The sequence below is a fragment of the Telopea speciosissima genome, chromosome 7 (genome assembly GCF_018873765.1).
Source record: "Telopea speciosissima isolate NSW1024214 ecotype Mountain lineage chromosome 7, Tspe_v1, whole genome shotgun sequence".
Taxonomy (NCBI): Eukaryota; Viridiplantae; Streptophyta; class Magnoliopsida; order Proteales; family Proteaceae; genus Telopea; species Telopea speciosissima.
In genome coordinates this window covers 1405306-1426900 of record NC_057922.1, presented here as the reverse complement: position 1 = coordinate 1426900, position 21595 = coordinate 1405306, and the positions used below count along the sequence as shown (strand labels likewise).

The 21595-nt window shown below is 38.6% G+C and overlaps 1 protein-coding gene across 2 annotated transcripts in view; it reads right to left on the bottom strand.

Moving 5' to 3' along the window:
- The window catches only part of LOC122667549 (GDP-mannose transporter GONST1-like), a 50277-nt gene extending 35235 nt beyond the window's left edge, over positions 1-15042 (bottom strand). Inside the window, exons 1-3 of one of the 2 annotated variants that reach the window (XM_043863860.1) lie at positions 14820-15042; positions 5826-6057; positions 5549-5688 (exon numbers count right to left, since the gene is read on the bottom strand). In XM_043863860.1, the coding sequence (XP_043719795.1) occupies positions 5549-5688; positions 5826-6044 (359 nt within the window). In that variant the 5' untranslated portion in view covers positions 6045-6057; positions 14820-15042. Of the gene's footprint in view, positions 1-5541; positions 5689-5825; positions 6058-14819 lie in introns of those variants that run through there. The other variant, XM_043863861.1, reaches the window with a different exon arrangement.
- Positions 15043-21595: the final 6553 nt, after the last annotated feature.

Here is a 21595-nt window from a genome sequence, read left to right as displayed (position 1 = left end):
TTGCTTTGTCCATGGTTCATTATCCCACTGCTTCTTTTCACTTCACCACCTCCCAAACCATACCTTTGGCATATACCCATAACCACCTTGGAAGTTTACGGTATTCCGTATTCTCGAAATTGCCATTTCTTCTCTTTCCATTACCCTTGGCACCCTTTGGAAAATTCTAGAATATTATGTTTTTGCCCTATCTCTTACATCATCTCTGTTATGTCCACGTGTACTACACGTGAGGGGGGGATTATGTACAATATACTGCAGCCATTGCAGAAAGTAGAACTTGCAGGAACACTTGGTGCAAAACATAGAAGATCAGAGTTTTCACCATTGCCAATGGGTATCTACTTTGTTATTGGGATGAGTTTGCCGTAAGGGGGAGATTGGTATTAAAGTATTGAAGATGTTTGGTTATTGCCTGCCTATATGAGGTTCTACAGTTGGGTTGATTTTTTTTCCGCTGCTTGATCTTTTCTGCTACTTATTTATCTGCTCGCTACTCTAGTTACTTATCTTCAAGATTATCATTCAGAGATTCATCACTGGACAGCAATAGAAGATTGGGAAAGCTGCCTTTTTTGGAAGACATTCCAGTCCCGATTTGCTGATCAAGTCTGCCCAAGTTTTGAAGATCAATTTTTTTTCAAGTTCTTGAAGGTTTATTTGGGAGCTGCATTCGTCTTGAAGCTAGATTCTACTACAACTTATTTTTCCCATTTTGTTCAAGTTGGGCATTAGTACCTTGTATGCGCCAACTTGAGGGGGAGTGTTAGCATGTTAGCATTATTGCATTATTATGGAGTTCTTTTTTCTTTAGTTCAAGCTGGATCTTCTTTCTTTAATTATTTGTATAATCCAGCTTGAGGGAGAGTGTTGGAATATGTACTCCAGAATACCCCCACGGTATTCTGGTCCTTTTAGGGTAGTTTTTATGCTCTTAAGTGTAAATCGGCTATGTGGGTTTTAGTCTCACGTCGCCTATTTTAGTCTCTTGTAACTTTCCCCTCTATTATAAATAGAGGGGCTTACCTATCAATTAATAAAAGCAATTATTCTCTCATTTTCTCTTTTCTAGCCCACGATTCTGCCAACAAACACTTTCTCAGCCCATGCACTTAGCATCGAGCAAATTAGAGACGAGTATGCTAGTAACAAGGACTTTCAAGACCTATATGCTGATTTGAAGAAGGGTGGACAACACCCTAAGTACTCATTACATGATGGTTACTTGTTCTTAGGAACCCGGCTGTGCATTCCCGATTCGTCCTTACGAAACCACATTATCAGGGAGTTACATGTAGGAGGTTTAGGAGGACACTTCGGGAAGGATAAAACCATCTTACAGGTGACTGATCAGTACTATTGGCCTCACTTGGCCAAGGATGTAGAGCATGTTATCAAGCAGTGTCGAATTTGCCAACTAGCTAAAGGGACCAAGCAAAACATGGGCCTCTATTCACCATTGCCGATCCCTCACCAGCCATGGGTTGATCTCAGTATGGATTTCGTACTTGGTCTTCCCCCTACTAAAGAAAGATTTGACTCCATCATGGTGGTGGTTGACAAATTCCCCAAGATGGCTCACTTCATTCCTTGTCGCAGAACACTTGATGCTTCCCACATTGCCAAGCTATTCTTCAAGGAGATTGTTCGCATCCATGGGCTACCCAGTACCATTGTATCCGATCGTGATGTGAAGTTTATGAGTTATTTCTGGAAGACTCTATGGCTGAAGACAAACACCAAGCTTTTGTTCTCTACTGCATTCCATCCCCAAACTGGCGGACAGATAGAGGTCGTCAACAGGAGCCTTGGTAATTTGCTGCGGTGTTTGGTCCGAGATTATGAGAAGACGTGGCCCTTTATCCTTGACATTGCTGAGTTTGCATACAACAGCTCCATGAACATGACCACCGCCCGATTGATGTCATTCCCTTACCCCCTCAAGCTCGGGTAAGTGTTGAAGCCGATGAATTCATTCGCCATATCACCGAAGTGCATGCAGATGTTCGACGCAAAATAGCACTCAGTTATGATCGCTACAAGTCCACTGCCGACAAGCATTGCCGGTTCGTTGAGTTCAAGCCAGGAGACATGGTCATGGTATGGGTGAATCCAGAGAGACACCAACCGGGTGTCAACAGTAAGCTCCATCCAAAGAAGATGGGTCCATATAAGGTGCTGAAACGTATTGGACCTAATGCTTATGTTCTAGAGTTACCTGATGATATGGGCATAAGCAATGTTTTCAACGTGGCTGATCTATACTTGTACACGGGGCATCATTCCGATGATGGCGATTCAGAGCACATGCTGCAGCTACCCCAACTGAAGCCACCTCCAGAAGATGTGATTGAAGAAGTTCTGGACGATATCCACAAGACGACTCGTCAAGGCGCCGGTTATCACTCTTTCCTTGTCAAGTGGAAAGGTCGCCCACGCCAGGATAGTACTTGGATACCTGCGGATGATTTCAAGAGGCTCGATCCGGAGTTATATGATCGCTACATGACATTCACCCATTCATCGGAGATGAATATTTCTAAGCCGGGGAGAGCTGATGCAGATCCAAGCACTAGAAAGAAGAAGCCGAAACCATGAAGTGGCTGTTTTACTATTTTCGTTGGAGCCTTTTATTTTCTGTAATTTGTTTTTCTTTAAGTAGGGGTAAAACAGTCTTTTAGTGTGCTTAGTATCCCTCCACGATTTTAGAGGGATAGGTTGTTCTTTTATTATTTATTTTATTTGTTGAAACTTGTATTCCTAGTTAGAATACAAGTGATTCAGTTGTAATTAGATTTCAGATTAGTGTCACTAGTCCTAGTCTGATTAGGACTGGTTTTAGGACTTGGAACTAGGATTCCAAGTCATATTTGTGTAAGGCTTTTGGCCATCTCTTTTTATTATAAATAGATAAATCGTGGGAGGCTCCCCCACAACTTCTACTTCAAAAATTCTCTGATTTCAGATCTGAAACTGCTGCACTCGAACTGCTGCATCTGCTCCTTCTGCGAGTTTATATCCTTGTGGACTCAAGGTGGTTAACGGTGGGTTCTCCTGTGACTCCTTGCACTGTGAAGGTCAGGAGGCTTCTTCAAGTATTCAAGTTGCTGCTGCTTCTGCACATTCAGACCTGCAACCAGTAAGTGACATCTGATTTATTATTTCCATTGCTGAACCCTAACCTGCTACTATTTTCCCTGCAAACCCTAGTTCTTCCTTAAGCCCTAAAACTCCTAAACTCTGCCCAGCCCTAACCAACCATCCAGACCTCTCCAAACTTCAACCGAACCCTTTCCCCCACCACTGTGACACTCGGCCAGAATCCCTTGGCCTGTCTCCCCCTAGAAACCGTAGATCCCTTTGTTCCCTTCATTCCCAAAACCCAAAACCCTAACCCTAATAATTCTGAAATCTTATTTCCTATTCAAACCTAAGTAAAACCTATACCAATAGACTCCTAAAAACCTGCATACCATTACCCAATAAAACCCTAACTCAAACTCCAATTCCTAACCCTAATTTTACCCTTATTACCCTAATCTGCCCCATTCGGCCAACCCTAACACACAACCTGGTCCTAAGTTAGACTTATTCCACCTAGGCTACATCACCCTCCAAGCTGTGAAGCAGTGACGAGGAATATGATGCTTGAACCAAAGAAGCTTTCTCCAGGGAATCAAGGGACCATTCTGACGGATAATCTCCCAAGCTGCTTTAGAGGAGAAGGACTTTGAATTGTTTGACGACTAGGAAACGCAATCACCACGACCTAGGAGTCTTCTGGAGATTGAAGAAAGATCATCCCAAATAAGATTCAGCATAGGAGCATTTGAAGTGGGAGGAGCCCAGCCAGACGAATGACGGATATCAGCAACTAGGGAAAGCCTGTGAAGACCGGAAGCATAAACAATCCTGGGAGTGACTGAGTGAAAGAGAATCCCCTTTGGGTGCCAATGGTCTAACCAAAGGAAAGTAGAGCGGCCATCACCAATACAAGAGAGAATGTACTGAAGCACCAGGTGACGAGTAGCAAGGATCTTGCGCCAAACCCAAGAAGCATCAAACGAGATTGAAGCTGTCCAAATGGAGTCCTGACGGAGAAGGCCCGAGTAAACCCAGTCGACCCAGATACTTTTCTTTTTTGAGACAAGCTTCCAGATTAGCTTGATGATGCTAGCAGAGTTCACATCTCTAATTCTTCTTATTCCCAAACCACCTACTTTCTTAGGCAGGCAAACAGCAGCCCAACTTAAAGGATGGAGGAATCTAGAAGAATCATTTCCCTTCTAAAGAAAGGAGGCCAGCAAAGAATCCAGGGACTTAATAGTTGATTGAGGGAGACCATAGATGCCAGACCAGTAGATATAAGAGGACTCCAAGACTGATTTGATAAGGACCAACCTGCCTGCATAGGATAATAACTTGCCTTTCCACTGTTGAAGTCTTTTCCTGATAAGATCCAACATGGGGGTGCAATGATGAGCCAAAAGCCTGGCAGGAATCAAAGGGAGCCCCAAATACTTGACCAGTAAATGCCCCTCAAGAAAGCCCGATATAGCAAGGTAGCCAACTTTGTCATGGTCAGGAACCCCAGCAAAGAATAATAGAGACTTGGAAGGGTTGATACGAAGCCCTGAGAGCTCATGAAAGTGCCGAAGGCAAAGCATGATGGATTCAAGCGAGGCACTGAAGGCCTTTGAGAATGGTTTTTTATCGGGCTTCACTCATTTAACTCTTCTACAGCTTGGATTTGCGTGATTGGAGCTTAAAGGTAATAGTTTTTTTCCTCAAATCTAATTTTTGAAAGAATTAGTATATAGACAATAGTGCTGGGCATAAAATATGTCATGCGAAACTTGAATTGAGTGGAAGAAATCAATACATATGTGCTGCATTCGGAGGAGTGTCTGCAATGGCACGAAGCTCGTGGATTGGATCCACCAAGACACTCCATGTATTTAGTGGTGAGTGTTGCATACTTATATTTCCCTAACCTAATGTATGTTTTGATTGTTTTAATTGCTTATTTAAATTCCCAGTAGCTAAATTATATGTAATTAGTGTTTATAGTTGGGTTAGTGTACACTAGCAAACTTGGATCCAAACCACAAGTACCATTTTGGGTGATTTTTATGTGAAAGTAATTCACGGAATAGGTGTAAAATGGTAAAAATAGGCGGCACAAAAAAAAATCATTTTCTGGGCCTTGAAACTTAGGTATCGATTGGCCCAGAAATATCCTAGGCCTCAACCGAAACCTGGTTGAAGCCCGAGATATCTCGGTTTCAGCCGAAACCGGCCTCAAAACCAAAACCTCAATCCATGCCGATTTGCGTGCCTATAGTATATCAAACAAACTTGAACCAAACACATGAAAAATATATCACAAATGGGTGGTAAAAACTATTGGAGAAATCCTTATGGCATACATACATCCAACACCTTGGATCCTACACGGTACTGAACAAACTCAAACCAAGTAAATGAAAAATATATTTAGCAGAAAAAGAAATAGTTAAATTAACATGAACAGAAATAAATCTCAGACCTAAACATGCTTGTAATAAGCATCCCAACAAATATAACATTCACAGGGAACCAGACCCGAATCAATCTCCATGTAAGGGGTTCTGTTGATATGATGCCCAAAAAACTCAAGATTGATACAATAACCACAGAGATCAAATTCTGCATTCAAGAGGAAAACATCAAGAACTTGTTATTTTATTTTTTCAGTAAAAAGAAATAACAGGCGGAGTCACTCAAGAACATAAAAGAATTACAAACTACAACTGTAAATGAATAAGACTGGTGGTGTTTCTCACCTGATAGAGCATTAAAGATATACCAGCTCTAAAATTGTAGGAGGATAGCACAAACTTGTTAACCAATATCATGCTGCAGGATGATATGCAATAAGCAAGACCAGACAACAAAGCATGGTTGTGAATTTTCACTACCCTGTTGCTGTGTATTGTTTTCTCTTTATTTCTGTCCACCTTCCCATCTTCCAAGTCGATTTCATCTTTGCTGAGAGTCTTCATTACAGAAGGTGCTCTATTTCAGAAAAGCAGCACTCTTAATTTGGCAATCAAGCTGGTATAACTGTGAACCATGCATAAAAGATAATACACAAAGGATGGAATCATGCTAGCATGATTCACAGGAGGATGACTTATCATCCTTCCCATGTTTAAAAGCAACAAAAGGCATACAAGACATGAAAAAACCAAAAACTATGAAACTTCTCCAATTTTCGTCTAACCCATGCTTCCAAGGTACAATTTGTCAGCATTTCAAACACAAGAGAATAGAATTACACCCTCCCATTGACCGTATCACAGATTTTGTTAAGGTAAAATATAGAACATCTTATAAAAGGTAATGGCAAGTTTATCAGAATAAAACATAAATGAAGTTCTTATATGATCATAACAATATAAAAACAATTCCTTCTTATATACGCAATGACTATTTGTGATGATTTGTATCCATCACAACTTGCCACATCAGCAACCATGGGTGGAAACATATGATAGAGGAACCCAAATCATCTCAATGGTCAAGTTTCAGCCGAAGACAAGAAGGGGAAGTGCGTAAAAAGTGTCAAGATTTACAGAAAAACCACCAGATTCCATTATAGTGAAATTGGTTGAACCGTGGGTTAGAGAGAGGGAAGAAAAATAATAGAATTGATTGATTTAATGAGAGAAAGACCCCCTCTATTTATAATAGAGGGGAAGTTACAACTTACATAAGCTAGGCGATGTGGGACTAAACCCACACAGCCAACTAAACTCTTAATAACATAAAATACCCCCAAAAGGACCAGAATACCCCCACGGTATTCTGGAGTACATCATTCTAACACTCCCTCTCAAGCTGGATTGTACAAATAAGAAAGAAGGAAGATCCAGCTTAGACTAAAAGAAGAAAAAAACTCTCTCCATAACAATGCTAACACTCCCCCTCAAGTTGGCGCATACAAGGTCCTAATGCCCAACTTGAATGAAAAATGGGAAAAATAAGTTGTAGCAGAATCCAGCTCCAAAAGGAATGCAGCTCCCAAATAGACCTTCAAGAACTTGAAAAAAATAGACCTTCAAACTTGGGCAGACTTGATCAATCATTACCAATCTTCAACAATTGTCCAGGGATGAATCTCTAACTGATAATCTTGAAGGTAAGTAACTAGGGCAGCAAGCAGATGAGTCAGGCAGCAATAAAGATCAAGCAACGGAAACAACCAAACTGTAGGACCTCATATGGGCAGGCAATAACCAAACATCTTCAAATTTTTAACACCAGCCTCCCTCTTACGGCAAACGTAACCCAATAACAAGGTAGATACTTATTGGCAATGGTGAAACCTCTGACCTTCTATGTTTTGCACCAAGTGTCCCTGCATGTTTTGCTCTCTGCAATGGCTGCAGGTATACTGTATATAATCCCCCCCCTCACGTGTAGTACACGTGGACATAAGAAAGATTAGGTTAGAGATAGGGCAAAACATAACATTCCAGAATGGTTCAGTGGCTGCCAAGTGTAATGGAAAAAAGAAGAAATGGTAAAGAAGAGAATACCATGAACTTCCAAGGGTGTTATGGGTAATGCCAAAGGTATGTTTTGGGAGGTGGTGAAAGAAAAACAGCAATGGGATAATGGAGTAGGATTAACTTGGGTAACATAGAAAGCTCCAACCATCTTCCATCAATCAAACAAACACTTTGAATGGAAACCCCTGCAGGGGAGAAACTCCTAACCCCAATATTCAGATCTGAAAAAGATACAAATCTGATTCGAAGTAAGGAAATGCTCCAATTGTCAAGGCTTGTTTAATCTTCAAACAGGGAGGAGCAATTGTGCAAAAGATTCCATGGTAGAAACGCCCACATGCTAGACAGTACTAAGAAGATATCCGGACAGCAATGAATGGAAGTAGCCTCAACAAAACTGGATCAGATCTGAATCTGTAACAACGCTAGTATGCAAGCTCCAAAGTATGCCGGATATTAACCAGAAAGGCTCCACATGACTGAATAGGTTTGTAGGTGCAACCAAAAAAATCGTGGAACACTGGTGTAATCCCAAATAGGCTGATCTCCAGGGTAGCAGATTCGAGTCTTCAATAACGAAAGAAATTCGATCTCCAATAAAAGGAAACTCAGTCACAATCATAAGGCAGCAGGATTCCACATGAAGGCAGCAGTAACATATCAACCAGTCATGCTTACAGAAGCCAATCAATAACACCAGCCAGATAGGTAGTGCAGCTCAAAAAAAAATAACCAGCAAAATAAGATAAATAACCAGACACATCCATAGGCAGTTGAAGCAGCCAGCCATAGAGTAATGAGTAAGGGAAACAGGTTGTAAATTGAAGAAACCAAGCCAACAGAATGAACCGTAATTTGTTTTCTAAAAAACATGATGTAAGATGCTGAATAATGGGTTGAATACTCCTCTGATATGTATAAGACTCTCCTCAAAATATGAGCTTGATAGGAAAAACCCTAACCCTAAAATCGATTGTTGTCAGGGTTTTAGAAAACCCTGAAATGAGATCGATTTAGGGAAAGGGGGTTGTAATTGCTGATGTAGACATGTAATAGATGCTGACCAAGGTTGCTAGAATGGAACCTCCAAGGTGAACAATCCATCTCCAGTAAGAGTGAGACTTGATCTTCAAAGGGAAGAGACTCCAAAAAATCGCAGAAGTAGAGCAGGGCAACACCAGCATAAAGGACCTTCTTCAAGCCTTGAACTGATGAAGGAGAGTTCTCTTTTAATGTTAGAACCACCTCCAAAGCACTCGAACAGCAGCAAACATCCCTGGCCCAAATCGATTTTTATCAGGGTTTTGAAAAACCATGAAAAGAAGAGATCGATTGGGGTAGGGGTCTTCAAAAAACTTGGATAGGTGCAATATTGAGGTCGATTGGTCCTTGAAGTGGGAGTGATCAACCCTCCAAAAATTAGCAAAAACTGAAACCTGAAAGTCAGGGTTTTTGGCAGGTAACCAAATTAGAAGGTTAAGGAATTTTTGCTGTAGAAACAAATCCAGCCATCAGAAAGGGTCCAAACTTAGGTCGAGTAGGGCTTGTAGTAATAGGGAACCACCCCCAAAAAATTAGCTGCATCTGAAAAGGGAAACCCTAAAATCGATTCAAAATCCTAACAAGTTGAGATCGATTAGGAGATCTAGGCTGGAAAAAATAATAATTGATGGAGGAATAGGGTAACATAGGGCTGGAAAAAGGCTGCTTAGGGTGTTCCTCTATTAGAGGATCAGGTTTATCGAGATCTGATCTCAAAGAAGGAGGAACCCCAAAATCGCAGAAGAGGCTTCCAGCTGTTTTTTAATAAAAACCAGGAGAGAAAGGGGGCAGCACTAAATCATCGATATGATGTTTACCTCATTAGTGTTGCCCCTGTTTTTGTGCTGAAAAAGGAGAAAAACAGGAGCAGGAAAAAACGAGAAAAAAAGGGAGAAAAAGAGGAGAGATTGATTGGAGGAAAAGAAGGGAGAAAATAGGGTTTTTCTCTCTAACCTAGATCAGATCAGCTTTGATACCATGTTGGTTGAACCGTGGGTTAGAGAGACGGAAGAAAAATAATATAGAATTGATTGATTTAATGAGAGAAAGACCCCCTCTATTTATAATAAAGGGGAAGTTACAACTTACATAAGCTAGGCGATGTGGGACTAAACCCACATAGCCAACTAAACTCTTAATAACATAAAATACCCCCAAAAGGACCAGAATACCCCCACGGTATTTTGGAGTACATCATTCTAACAAATATTATTGTAATTTTCTGAAACTCTGAATTTGAATACACTTTTTGATCACCTTGGTGCTTATTTGAGGCTTCAACTGTGAAATGGGTTTCAGGTCCTCCATCACGTGGAGCCTCACCTGCCCATCCACGTCTGCCATGTGGCGAAATAACACGACCTCGTGACTGTATAATAACCCTATAGGATTAGCAGTTGATGGTAAATACGACTTTTTTCTCCCTTCCATTCTAATCAATGATTAGAAACCTATAAAATACGGATAAAATATAACCCCAGCATTGATAAAGTGTAAACATGAAGGTCAATACTTGCACAACTAATAGGATTTTTAAGAATCTTGGAATCCAAAATTTTCAAAATAAGTTGGACAAAGACAGACTATATTAACAGTGATTTTAATAGATATGAGTAGAGAAGACTTAGCATTTAAGGGTTTTCTTTCTTCTTTTAACAATATAAGTTTTGCATAAATGAAAGAAGGAAGAAAAGTACTAAAAATTAAGTCATAACTTTGATGACCAGTTAAAATCCAACAAGAAAAAAGAAAGAATTTTAGTAAACAGAAAAACCCCAAAATGACTATTTCTGTTGCCTCAATTGAATACCGCATAAAGAGGGAGAGAATGAACATGTTGCCCAATGAATTACAATTAGGTGGATCAAATGGAAATGTGCTCCCACAGTGCCATGTAACCAAACAGTATTCAAACTTAAAGGCAGATCTGTAAGATAGATACAAGGCCCAACTTATTACACCAAGTACCAGAAGATAAACCCAGCTTATTACACCAAATACCCTGTTTTGACAAGATAAAATACTACTACTAACATCACTGTTGCATGGGTACTTTTAAGGTCCAATGCAGTATAATCCTGATAAAAGACTAAATTAAACATCGCAGATAAATACCTCCCATCCCAATGAGCACAAAATTACCTGAAGTGGACAATCAGGTAGAAAGTAACAACCATTGGAAGTTTATGTTTTCACAAAGGAAATTTTGTATACAACCATTAAGTAAATTGTATATTGATGATTTTGGTTTTCCCAATTTTCCAAGAAGATATTCTTCTTCTAAATGACCAGTTCACTTTCAAAATCATCCACTACAAGATCATGATTAATTTCCTCAATGGACTTGATCTGCAACATGATCACATTGAGCACAATTGATACTTAATTGATGATGTTGATTTTCCCAATTTTCCAAGAACATATTATTCTTCTTCAAAATGTCCAGTTCACTTTAAAGATCATCCACTACATGATCCTGATTCATTTTCCCAATGGATTTGATCCGCAACATGATCACATTGAGCACAATTGATACCAACTCTAGAAATGGCGATCATATGGTGAGAACTTTAGACTTCTCTTAAAGATCACCAAAAGTAGATAAGAACACCAAAGAGAATCATAGAAAAAAGGGAAGCAAGTATTAGGTTTTCTTGCCTAACAGCCTAAGATTCTAGACCTCCATGATTGGGAATGATAGCATCTACCTCCATTTGACAAAGATCATTCAATCAACTTCTCATACAAAAATGGGCTTAATGTTAATAAAAACCAAGAGCTCCCAAGCCACAACAATAAGACCACTTCTCCACCATCAGCATAACCCTAACAAGAGCCTGCACAACGACAGTAAAATGTAACTATTCCTATGCCAACCAGAGGTAAACATCCCCCCTTCCAAAAAATAAAAACAACAACAAACACCATATCCCAACTTAATGGGGTTGGATACATGGATCCAAACAAAACAAAGTAGGGAAAACAGTGTTCTAACCAAAAAAAAAAGGAAAGAGGTGAGAAATGAAAAAGAAAATAAGACAAATGAAAGATAGTAAGAGGAAAGAGGCACAGGCCAGCACGTTAGGAGAATCTCAGCTAAATGAAGTCTGCGACATGGATCCTTGCCTTCCAATAGGCTCTATCCGAGGTCATACTTGGTAAAAGACCTAGACTATGCATGTCCTCCCTCACCACTTCTCTTATGGTCATTTTAGGTCTGCCCCTAGCTCTTTTAGCTGCTTCAATCGGAATCATATCACTCCTCTTTACTGGGGCGTTCCTAGGCCTCCATTGAATATGACCATACTACCTTAAACGTCTCTTTCGGAGCTTGTCATCGATCGGGGCAACTCTCAAGTCCAATCTTATATGTTCATTCCGTACTTTATCCTTCCTTGTTTTTCCATACATCCATCTTAAAATCCTCGTCTCTGCTACACATAGTTTATCAATATGACACTTCTTAACTGCCCAACATTTTGCCCCATACATCATGGCCGGTCGAACAACAATTCTATAGAACTTTCCTTTAAGCTTTAAAGGAATTGTCACGTCCGCGGAGGCTGCATGCACCTCGCACGACACTTCTTCGACTCTCTTCCCTCTTGATTTCTTCTTCCGTTTGTTCTTCTTCCTCTTGATTTCTTCTTTCCCTCTTCTTTCTTCTTCTTCTTGATTTCTCTTCTGTCTTCTTTCCCTCTTGATTTCTTTGATTTCTTCTCCTCTTGATTTCTTCTTTGATTTCTGAATTTTCTTCTAAAACTTGAGAACAATAGAAATATCATCCTCTATTAACACATTAAAATAGAAAAAAAAAATAAAACACCTTCTTTATTTATGATAGACTCCGTGAAATCAAAGGAATCGTTTGCGACTATCTCTCTTCATCCTCAAAATATCATCGCACCTTCATATCTTAAATCCTGCGATATCCATTATAGTGTGACTAAAATTACACCTCATATACTTCGTCTTCGTTTTACTAATCTTAAGGCCTCTTATTTCACAGGTTGACCTCCAAAGCTCTAACTTAGGATTAATCCATTCTTTTGTCATATCCACCAAAACGATACCATCGGCGAAGAGCAGACACCATAGGACCTCGTCTTGAATGCTCTCGATTATATTGCCCATGATAAGCACAAAAAGGTAAGGACTTAAGACTGAACCCTAATATAACCAATCGTAATTGGGAATTCCTTGCCCTGACCTCCCACAAATCTCACACTAGTCACCACACCCTAATACATTTCTTTAATGACATCCACATAATTACTTGACAACCCTCTCTTCACTGGAACATGTTGGATTAGATTTCTAGGGACTCGGTCATAGGCATTTTCTAGGTCTATAAAGACCATATGGAGGTTTTTTTTGCTATCTCCATATCTTCCATGAGCCTCCTCAATAAGTAGATAGCTTCTATCATGGATCTACCTGGAATGACATTTCTACACAGATTTTGCACCATAAATAAATGATCAAACTGTCTCAAGAGGAAGGGTTTGTTACACAGTGTCCAGTGTTGTTTAAGGGGGCAAATTTCTTCTCTACTCAATAATTTGTTATTAAAATCATATGAATTAGATGAGCTTTAAAAAATCTTAAAGCATAAAACAGAAACCCGCATAAAATGACATTTTGCACTGTAAATGGACGGCCAAACTGCCACCAATTTGAAAAATATAAGGTCGGCAGTACAGTCAACAAATATTGTGAAAATTATGAAACCATAACAAATAAGACCAAGATATTGTTGGAATTATGTGTCCATCAAACCCAAATTATTTTCTACTTGTTTTACTCAATATCATTTTATGAGTGACATATAATTCTTTCACGGGCTTATAAGATTGTCCTTAGGTTTTCACCTAAAATTGTTTCTCGACTAGGGATAGGATTGGGCATCCTATTCATATGGTCGTCGCATTGTGTGCTACTAGGAATGTTGATTCCAAAGTACAAATGTAAGTACACATACAATATGTGTATAGAATAAGAATCATGTGATAATCTCTCATGTATTACTGCCAATTGTTGTAGGATGAGATTTTCACTAGTTAATTTGCAGACCCTTTGACCTGAGAGATCCTTATCGTTATGGTGAAATATCGTGGACTTTTGTACATCAATGGTTGATGTCCTGTGTGTCGTGAACGAAAGAGATGCTCAACATGGAATCCACTACACTTTATTGGGGAATATCAAGGATAGAGAATATATTTGTTTGATCGGACGAGAATCTGGATCCATTGTTGCTTTTGTAAATGGTTTACAAAGTTATTTTATTTTATTCAATTTATTATTATTATTTTTTGAAAAGTTTTTTTAAATTGTTTTTTCGAGTCCGATCATCATCATAGAGTCCTCGGTACAGACTTGTACAATGAATTGGGGTCAGGAAATATTTATTTACATGACCTATAATTCATTATGTGATATTGTTTAGTGGATGACCGTATAGGTAATTAAAAGAGTTTCATTGTGCTTAACTAATTAAATGGGAAAATTAAATAGGTTAATTATCTAATTAATTATTGTCTATATCTTTAATTAGATTAATATATATGGACAATGTATTTTAATTAGGTAAGCAATCCCTTTTAAATTCTACCTCTTCCCTCTCTTAGAAGCAATATAGGAATTGGTAACTCCAAGAGATTGCGCACAACTCAGTAGGCAAATAGCAATAAGGAAACTTGTTTCCTCGTCAGACTAGGATTTGACCGGCTCCCCCGCCCTCCTAGCCGAGCTATCTCGGTCTCTCTCCCTATGGTGTGCGAGTGTGTGGAGATCAGGGTTTGAGAAACCCTAAATTGTGAAGAGAAAGTGTGTGCACATCGGAGTTCGACGGATCAAAGAGTTGATCACATCGATTTCTATCAATGGTCAGGTGTGGAAGAACTATTATCTGAGGGAGGAACTTCAATCGCAGTTCTAAGGTAACCTTGAATCCTCCCTTGCAATAATTTTTTGTTTGGTAAATTCGAACGCAAGAGATACATGATAGGGTTTAATCCTTCAGATATCACCACATAGGAAAACAAGTTCAGTGAATAAATGAAGAATATTAAACAAGTAAAAATAAAGTTTTTTCAGTATCAACTCAGAAGAATAAAAAGTTTTGTAGTGTCAACTCAGAAGAATATGAACAATAAGAAACAGTAAAGCTTAATTGATATAACACAAAAGGAACAAGAAAAACGAAAGAGAAGAACTTGCCTCGCTAACCTCAGCTGTTTCAATAGGAGTACAGACGACTAATTCTATAACTCCATTATGTTCTTCGCTTTTGAAGCTTTATTACCCATTTCAAGCCACCTTGAAAGTATTTGAAGCGGAACAATATCGTGAGGCTCTAGGGGAACACCCTCAGACAGAAGCAGAAATAGAAGACACAGAAGGTGGAGAGAGAAAAGGCACGAAGGTATTTGATTTTGAGCCGGAGAAGTCTTACACGAAAGAGAGATAAACAAAGTCAAAGGTAAGAAAGATTTGAACTTCAAACGGCCATAAATATTGGACTCGAAGCCGAGCGATGAAGAGCGATAGAGAAAGAGAGACGGAATCATATAATTTTACATATCCCTTTATTTATTTAATAATAATTAATAATTTATTTTTGGGAAAGCCGCCGTGGCGTGGCCTGGCACTTCTCTCCGTCTCTCTTTACTCCACGCAGTAAATGACTTTGCTGCCCCTGTCTAAAAAACGGTTCGGTTTTACTTTTCGTGTATTTTTCCATGCTGTTTACTTTGGAAAAACTCCTCCCCTTTATTTCCACAAGGCAAAAGCCGATAAGAGTGCGTGCAAAGACATTTGAATGGGATATTATAATTCACTAGGATTGAGCGGTAATTTTGTCCAGTCCTATGCCGGGTAGCCTGTGCATAGGAATTACAAATTAGGAATGAACCATTAGACCGCTTCGCATTTTTTCTCCCTTTTTGAGAAGGGGATTGCTACTAACTTTATGGTCCCTACACCAACACGGGAGCTTCTAATAGGGGGTGTGATTTTTTCATTTCATGGGAGGAAGGCGATCATTTCTTCTTCCTTGTGTCTTAGTGTATGCTCCACACAGCTCTGTTTTTCTTTTATTATATTTTGAGGGAGTGTGGCCTACGCCAACACCCAATCTCTCTCTTCTCTATATGAAAACACACCTTAGCCCCCTTATTTTGAGGAGGAGAGAAATAGACTTATGCCACACTTTCGGACAGAGAACTGATTCCTTTATTATATATTACACTCTAATGTTATTTTTTTTTTTTTTTTTAACCCAAATATTACACTTCAACATGAAATTTGCAAACTTCTTTGTATCGAGATAAGATATTCTTAACCAGCATTATATTTTACACGCCCAACATGAGATTTGCACACTTCTTTGCATTGTGATAAGAGATTCTAAGCTTTTACCCCCAATAAATAAAATAAAAAAAAATAAGAGATTCTAAGCCAGTAGTAGGGCGTGTACATCGGCCAGTTTGATCCAGTATCGTTGGGCTGAATCAGTTTTGGATTAATATTGGGCCAAGCCGAATCGGCTGGTAAATAAAGTTTGGTTTAAATATGTTATGGTTTTAAGTCTAATTTGGTTCCAGCTTTGTTCAGGTTTTCCTTATTGGGTTCATCATGTTGATCCGATACTGATTTATTTATATAAACAAATGGGGAAAAATTTATTGTTTTTTTTTAGTATTTTTTGTGAGTTTGATATGGGGTTCGATTTATTATCAGTTGGTCTAATAACCAGTAAACCTTTGATTTGGCTGAAATTTGACAAGATACACACCCCAAGAACCATGATGAATCTGGTCATGGAAAGATACAATCATAAAAAAATAAAAATCATAATAATATGAATCTATCAGTGGTCCTATTTTGTTGTGTAGGGGGATGTCACCTGGAATTGGATGTTGAGCTTCTTCGTTGCACGCCATTAATTAATCAAATCAATTCAAGGTGCTTTGACTATGAGATTAAGGGTGTGGGGTTCGACATATTGCAGCTTCAAAGCTCCTTTGCATCTTGTTCGTTTAGTTTCATTTCAAGGTCGTCTAATGCTGTTGCAGACTTCTTGGCCCGATCGGCCTTGTCGGTTGAGTCCCCGATAAATTGGCATGTTGCCTCTCAGTGGCTTCTGAATCTTTGTTTGAAAGATGTCACTGCTTATAAGGATTCGATTCCTCTACTTCCAAGACCGGTACTTCCGTCCTACTTCTAAGCTTTTTGATGGTAACACCTGGCCTGGCAACCATCTAACGGTTGCAAGGCTGCTTTGTTAGAATTAAAGTGAAAAATGGTTGGGAGATGGGATAAGTTACTTAAACCATTGTAAACCCACCCGATCGACCGGTTCACTGACTCTCAAAATGATTCGGCTTACTCTACTTCCAATCGAGAGTCGTGAGGGTTACCAAAAATCCCAAATCACTTATTCTCTTCTTCTTCCACTGAGCTCAGTTCTCCTCTTCTCCATCAAGCTGCCATCTCTAAACTCTATTCCTTCAAATCCCCTGTTGCTCGGCCGACGAAGAAACTTCTCCCTACACTAAGCCGTCTGACCCCTGTTGCTCACTCTACTTCCAATCGAGAGTTAGGGTTCCCGAAAATCCCAAATCACTTCTCACTCTTCTTCTTCTACGGAGCTCATTTCTCATATTCTCCACCAAGCTGTAGGCCGATGAAGAAACTTCTCCCTTCTCCTCTTCTCCTCTTCTCCTCTTCTCCTTTCATCCCTTTTCTATTGTTCCTTACTTTATTTTTTGCCCATTTCGTTTTTGGATGGAAGAGACTTGAGACTTTGAAGACTATGAATTTCTTTAATGGTGAATCGAGGGAGAAATGGTAAAGACTGAAGAAAGAAGAAGAAGAAGAAGAATCCATTAAATTATTCAATTTATCATTGGAGGCTAGGACAGCAGAAGATCATATCCACTTCTTCAGAGTTCAGAACTTCAGACTCAGATCTATTCTGTTCGTAGTTATCAATTTCTTTCTGCTCTGCCTCTTCTTCCCTCTCTATGCTTAATACCTATTGAATGTACATACTATTGGGGCTTTCTCCCTCCTTTCTAAAGAGTCAAAGTGAATAGACATAAAGTGAAATAGCGGAAGCCTAAAATGGTTTAGTCTTTTAGAAACATAATCTGGTATGAATCTCACAAAGATTTCCCTCATCCAAACCCAAACAAAAGTTATTCAAATTCATATATTTTCTTGTTTTTCGTCTTCTTCTTAGATTGAACCACAAATATTTTAATCATGATCTGTATAGACCTAAATTTGGGTCATGGGTTTTGAGTCATTGAGAAGATAAATTGAAGAAAACCGCTGAAATTTGCAATTGATTCTGACCAGCCAATAAAAAGTTTGGAAGAGAAAAGCTTGGTATTCAATATTTTAGATTTTTACAGAAGAGAAAAGAGTGTAATAAAAAATGTGATACGGCTCCCGCCTTCAATGTCCGTTGCTTGGACTCGGAGATTGAAAATTTCATTTAATTTTCCCCCCAATTTTCTCTTGCATCACTCTTAGTCACATTGATTGCAGTTTGAGAATCGAAATATGTTGATTCCTACAAATTTTTTAGTCTTCTTCCCTCGTGTTATCATTGTACTCCTGTTTCGATCTTGGAACCGTTCTCTCTTTCTTAAAGGAGATTAGGGTTAACACAGTTGGGTCACATTGATTTGCTTTCTCTTTTTGTTGTTCTTCCTTGGCCCCTTCTCGGCCGGTTTCCTGTCTCGTTTCAGTGGTTCCTCCGGCGAGGGAACCTTGTGAAGCTGAAAATCTGGTGGGGGGAGGGATTTGAAGGAATGGTTTCAGTCGTTTCAGGTGTCTAGTCTCAGTCCCATCTGTGGAAGAACAAGAGAGCCGAAGTAGGAAATTTCTCTTAAATGAATGAGCCCTAACTCTCGGTTTGGGGTTATGATCCGTTTGGTTCTGGAAAGAGTGAACCGACCGGTTCTGGTTTGGAATGAAACGGGTTTAAGGGAGTCTCTCTACTCCCTCCCAAATCCACTTTAATTTGAATTTAAAAGATTCTCAACCGTTAGATATTTATCAGGCCAGGTGTCACGATCCTAGTTCATGGAAGTAGGATGGAAGTAGGAGCAATGGAAGTAGAGGAGTCGAATCCCTGTTTGTAATGACTCTGTTTGTCAATGAATTTCCTTTTCAACAAATTAAAAAAAAAAAAAAAAGCTTCTTCGTTGCATGGCATTCATAGTTGCTGACATATAATAATGACAATTTGTTATCTTAGTTATTTTTTTAAGGGGAAATATCATCTCCCTTCCCTTTAAGTATTCATAATAGAGCTTAAACGAAATAGAGCTTCCTGGCAGATCCATTGAAATGGATTCATCATCTCACCCTACCACCTGTTCTTCCTCCCCAACGGCAAGCCGAACCCCATCCCACCCCCACCCGCTGCAACCCCATTCACTAAGAAGAAAAAAGTGTGGCTTGAATATTTAAAAAAAAAAAAAAGTTAGAAAACCAGAAAGAAGAAGAAGAAGGATAATATCATCTTTTCATATGCTGTTTTAACAGCGGTAACCACTTAAGGTACGGTTGATAGAATCTTTCAAAAGTACAGGAGGACATTATCATTATTCAAAACTTAGGTACCGAGTTGATATTATGGATACCTAGGGGGGGAGGGGATGATATTTTCCCTTTTTTTTACTTAGCGTACGTGGTAGGTTTCAGTTTCACTGTTGTTTTTTTATAAGTTTCCCCCTAACTTTATTTATATTCCATTTTAAATTGGTGATTGATCTAATTAATTATTTTATGTTAGAGAACGAATCCCTTCCATTATTTTATTTATTTATGCCAAAGATGATGACCAAAGGCTATCCTATATACATAGGTCAGATACTGGGTTTGGAGTTTGGACTTTAGATGGAGTAACAGTGGTGAGTGGACGCTCACCAGCGTCGTTATTAGCGTTTCGTTTTTTAAAAGGTCGATAGAAAACCACAACTCTTTAGTTGGTCTTCTCCAACCATAAAGATCCACAACAGCAGCCAACAATGACCTGACCCCATATAGTTCCATAAATATTTTACTTCATGAGAAAAATATAACACAATTTTAGCCCTTAAGTTCGTTCCCATAATGGTTGGAAGCAAGCAAATAAGCAATGTTTAAAAACCTGGTCTAGGGATCTGGTTCGGTCCGATCAATTCCAAATCCAATCCCAATCAGATCAATCGATTAGGATCGGTGAAGATCCAGTCAAGTCAAGCCCAAAGTAGTCCTAAACTTAGATTTTGGAATGGGATTTGATCCTGATTTTTCAAAAACACTACTTGAAGCAAGGTAATATATTTGACTCTGATTTGGTATGATTTTTATTTCAATCTCAAAAATTGTTTGATTTGGTGAGACACAGAATAGAAATACACGTAACGTTATTAAACGGTGCTTTGATTTTTGCACCTTATTTCAATGAAATATAAATTCTGAAATAACTAAAGAGTTGCTTCAATTTTAAAATTGAAATTGATTTCACTTTTGCTCTTTAATGACCACATGTTATTTGATCGATAAAGTAATATTTTCAAATTAAAAATAAGACATTACTACATTTCTTTTTCTTCTCTTGAAGGTCTTCCACCACCAACCTAACCTATTCAAAAGAAAATAAACAGTCTATTCTCAAAAATTGAATTACAAAATAGATTTATTATTCTTGAAATATTTCAGAGTTATTCCAAAGCCTTTCGTTGCCTCATATATCTTGGAGTCTTACATCTAATGGTTTGAACTTTTGAGGTGAATGTTTATATGGTATCAAAGTAGGTCTTGATCTCGATCAATCTCCCTTCCGAGCATCGTTTCTCTTTTTTATGATGGTTTTGACCCACCTACATTTCTTTCATATATTTGGTAGTACCTTCAGTTAATAAAACCATATTTTTATACGAAAATCTAACAACAAAAACTGGATCGGTTCGGGCCTGATATTGCATGGTTTGATAATCATAGTCTCATGTCTTTTCTTTTTCTTTTTTTCTTATTAATGGAATTATGCTCTCTCCTTCTGTATTGCCCTCCATTGAGGGTGAAAGTCCCTATGACCGAGCAGTTTTTTTTTTTTTTTTAAATAGTATTTATCTAACATGTGATTAGATTTTGACGTCACAATCATCGTGACATTAGAAATCTTATTTTTTGCAAAATGAAAACCCCCACCGGTTCTGATGACCGAAAACCGTATATCGAAATTAAACCGAACCATTTATATTGAAACCATAAAACCATTTAATGGTTTTAAAATTAAGATTATTTAATTAAATAATTTAAATCAAGACAAATATTAGTAATATGTAATGACAATAATTATTAGTGGTAACACTAACAACAAATAATTAGTAAATATGTAATGGTACAAACAAACAATTATTTAAAAAAATATATATAAGATTTCAATAAAAACTAAAAGAAGTAGTCATTTGATTAAAAGAAATATAAAGTTTTTTATTAAAAAAACCTTACAAAACTACTTAAGCCGAAACATTTTATAAATGATTTTGGTTTGAACATGTGAAACCGTTTATCAACATCCTTTACTTTTACCTGCTCTAACTTCTGTGTGCGCTCTACACACAATAAGGTGTGCAAAGACTGCCTTACCCCTGCTTAAGCGGGGGTAAGGCGGTCTTTGCATGTCTCGTTGTGTATAGAGGATCCGGAGTTTGGACTCTTATTAAACAGCTGGTTTCCATTTTTGTTCTAATTTTTTATTATATAGATAGAGACAGGAGGGGTATCCAACTTTAGGTCGACTAAATCCCCCCTGGACTCGTACATGACCCCGCGCCACGTCCGAATCGGGAGCTTCCGGGCCCTAGTGAGCCTCAGGCGGGAGCTTTTGTTTCGATTTTACTAAAACAAAAAATCTTGAACCAATCGAAACCGTCTAACACCGTTGTTGGATCATGTCTCCACCTCACTGGTCCCGTTGCCGTTTCTGTATA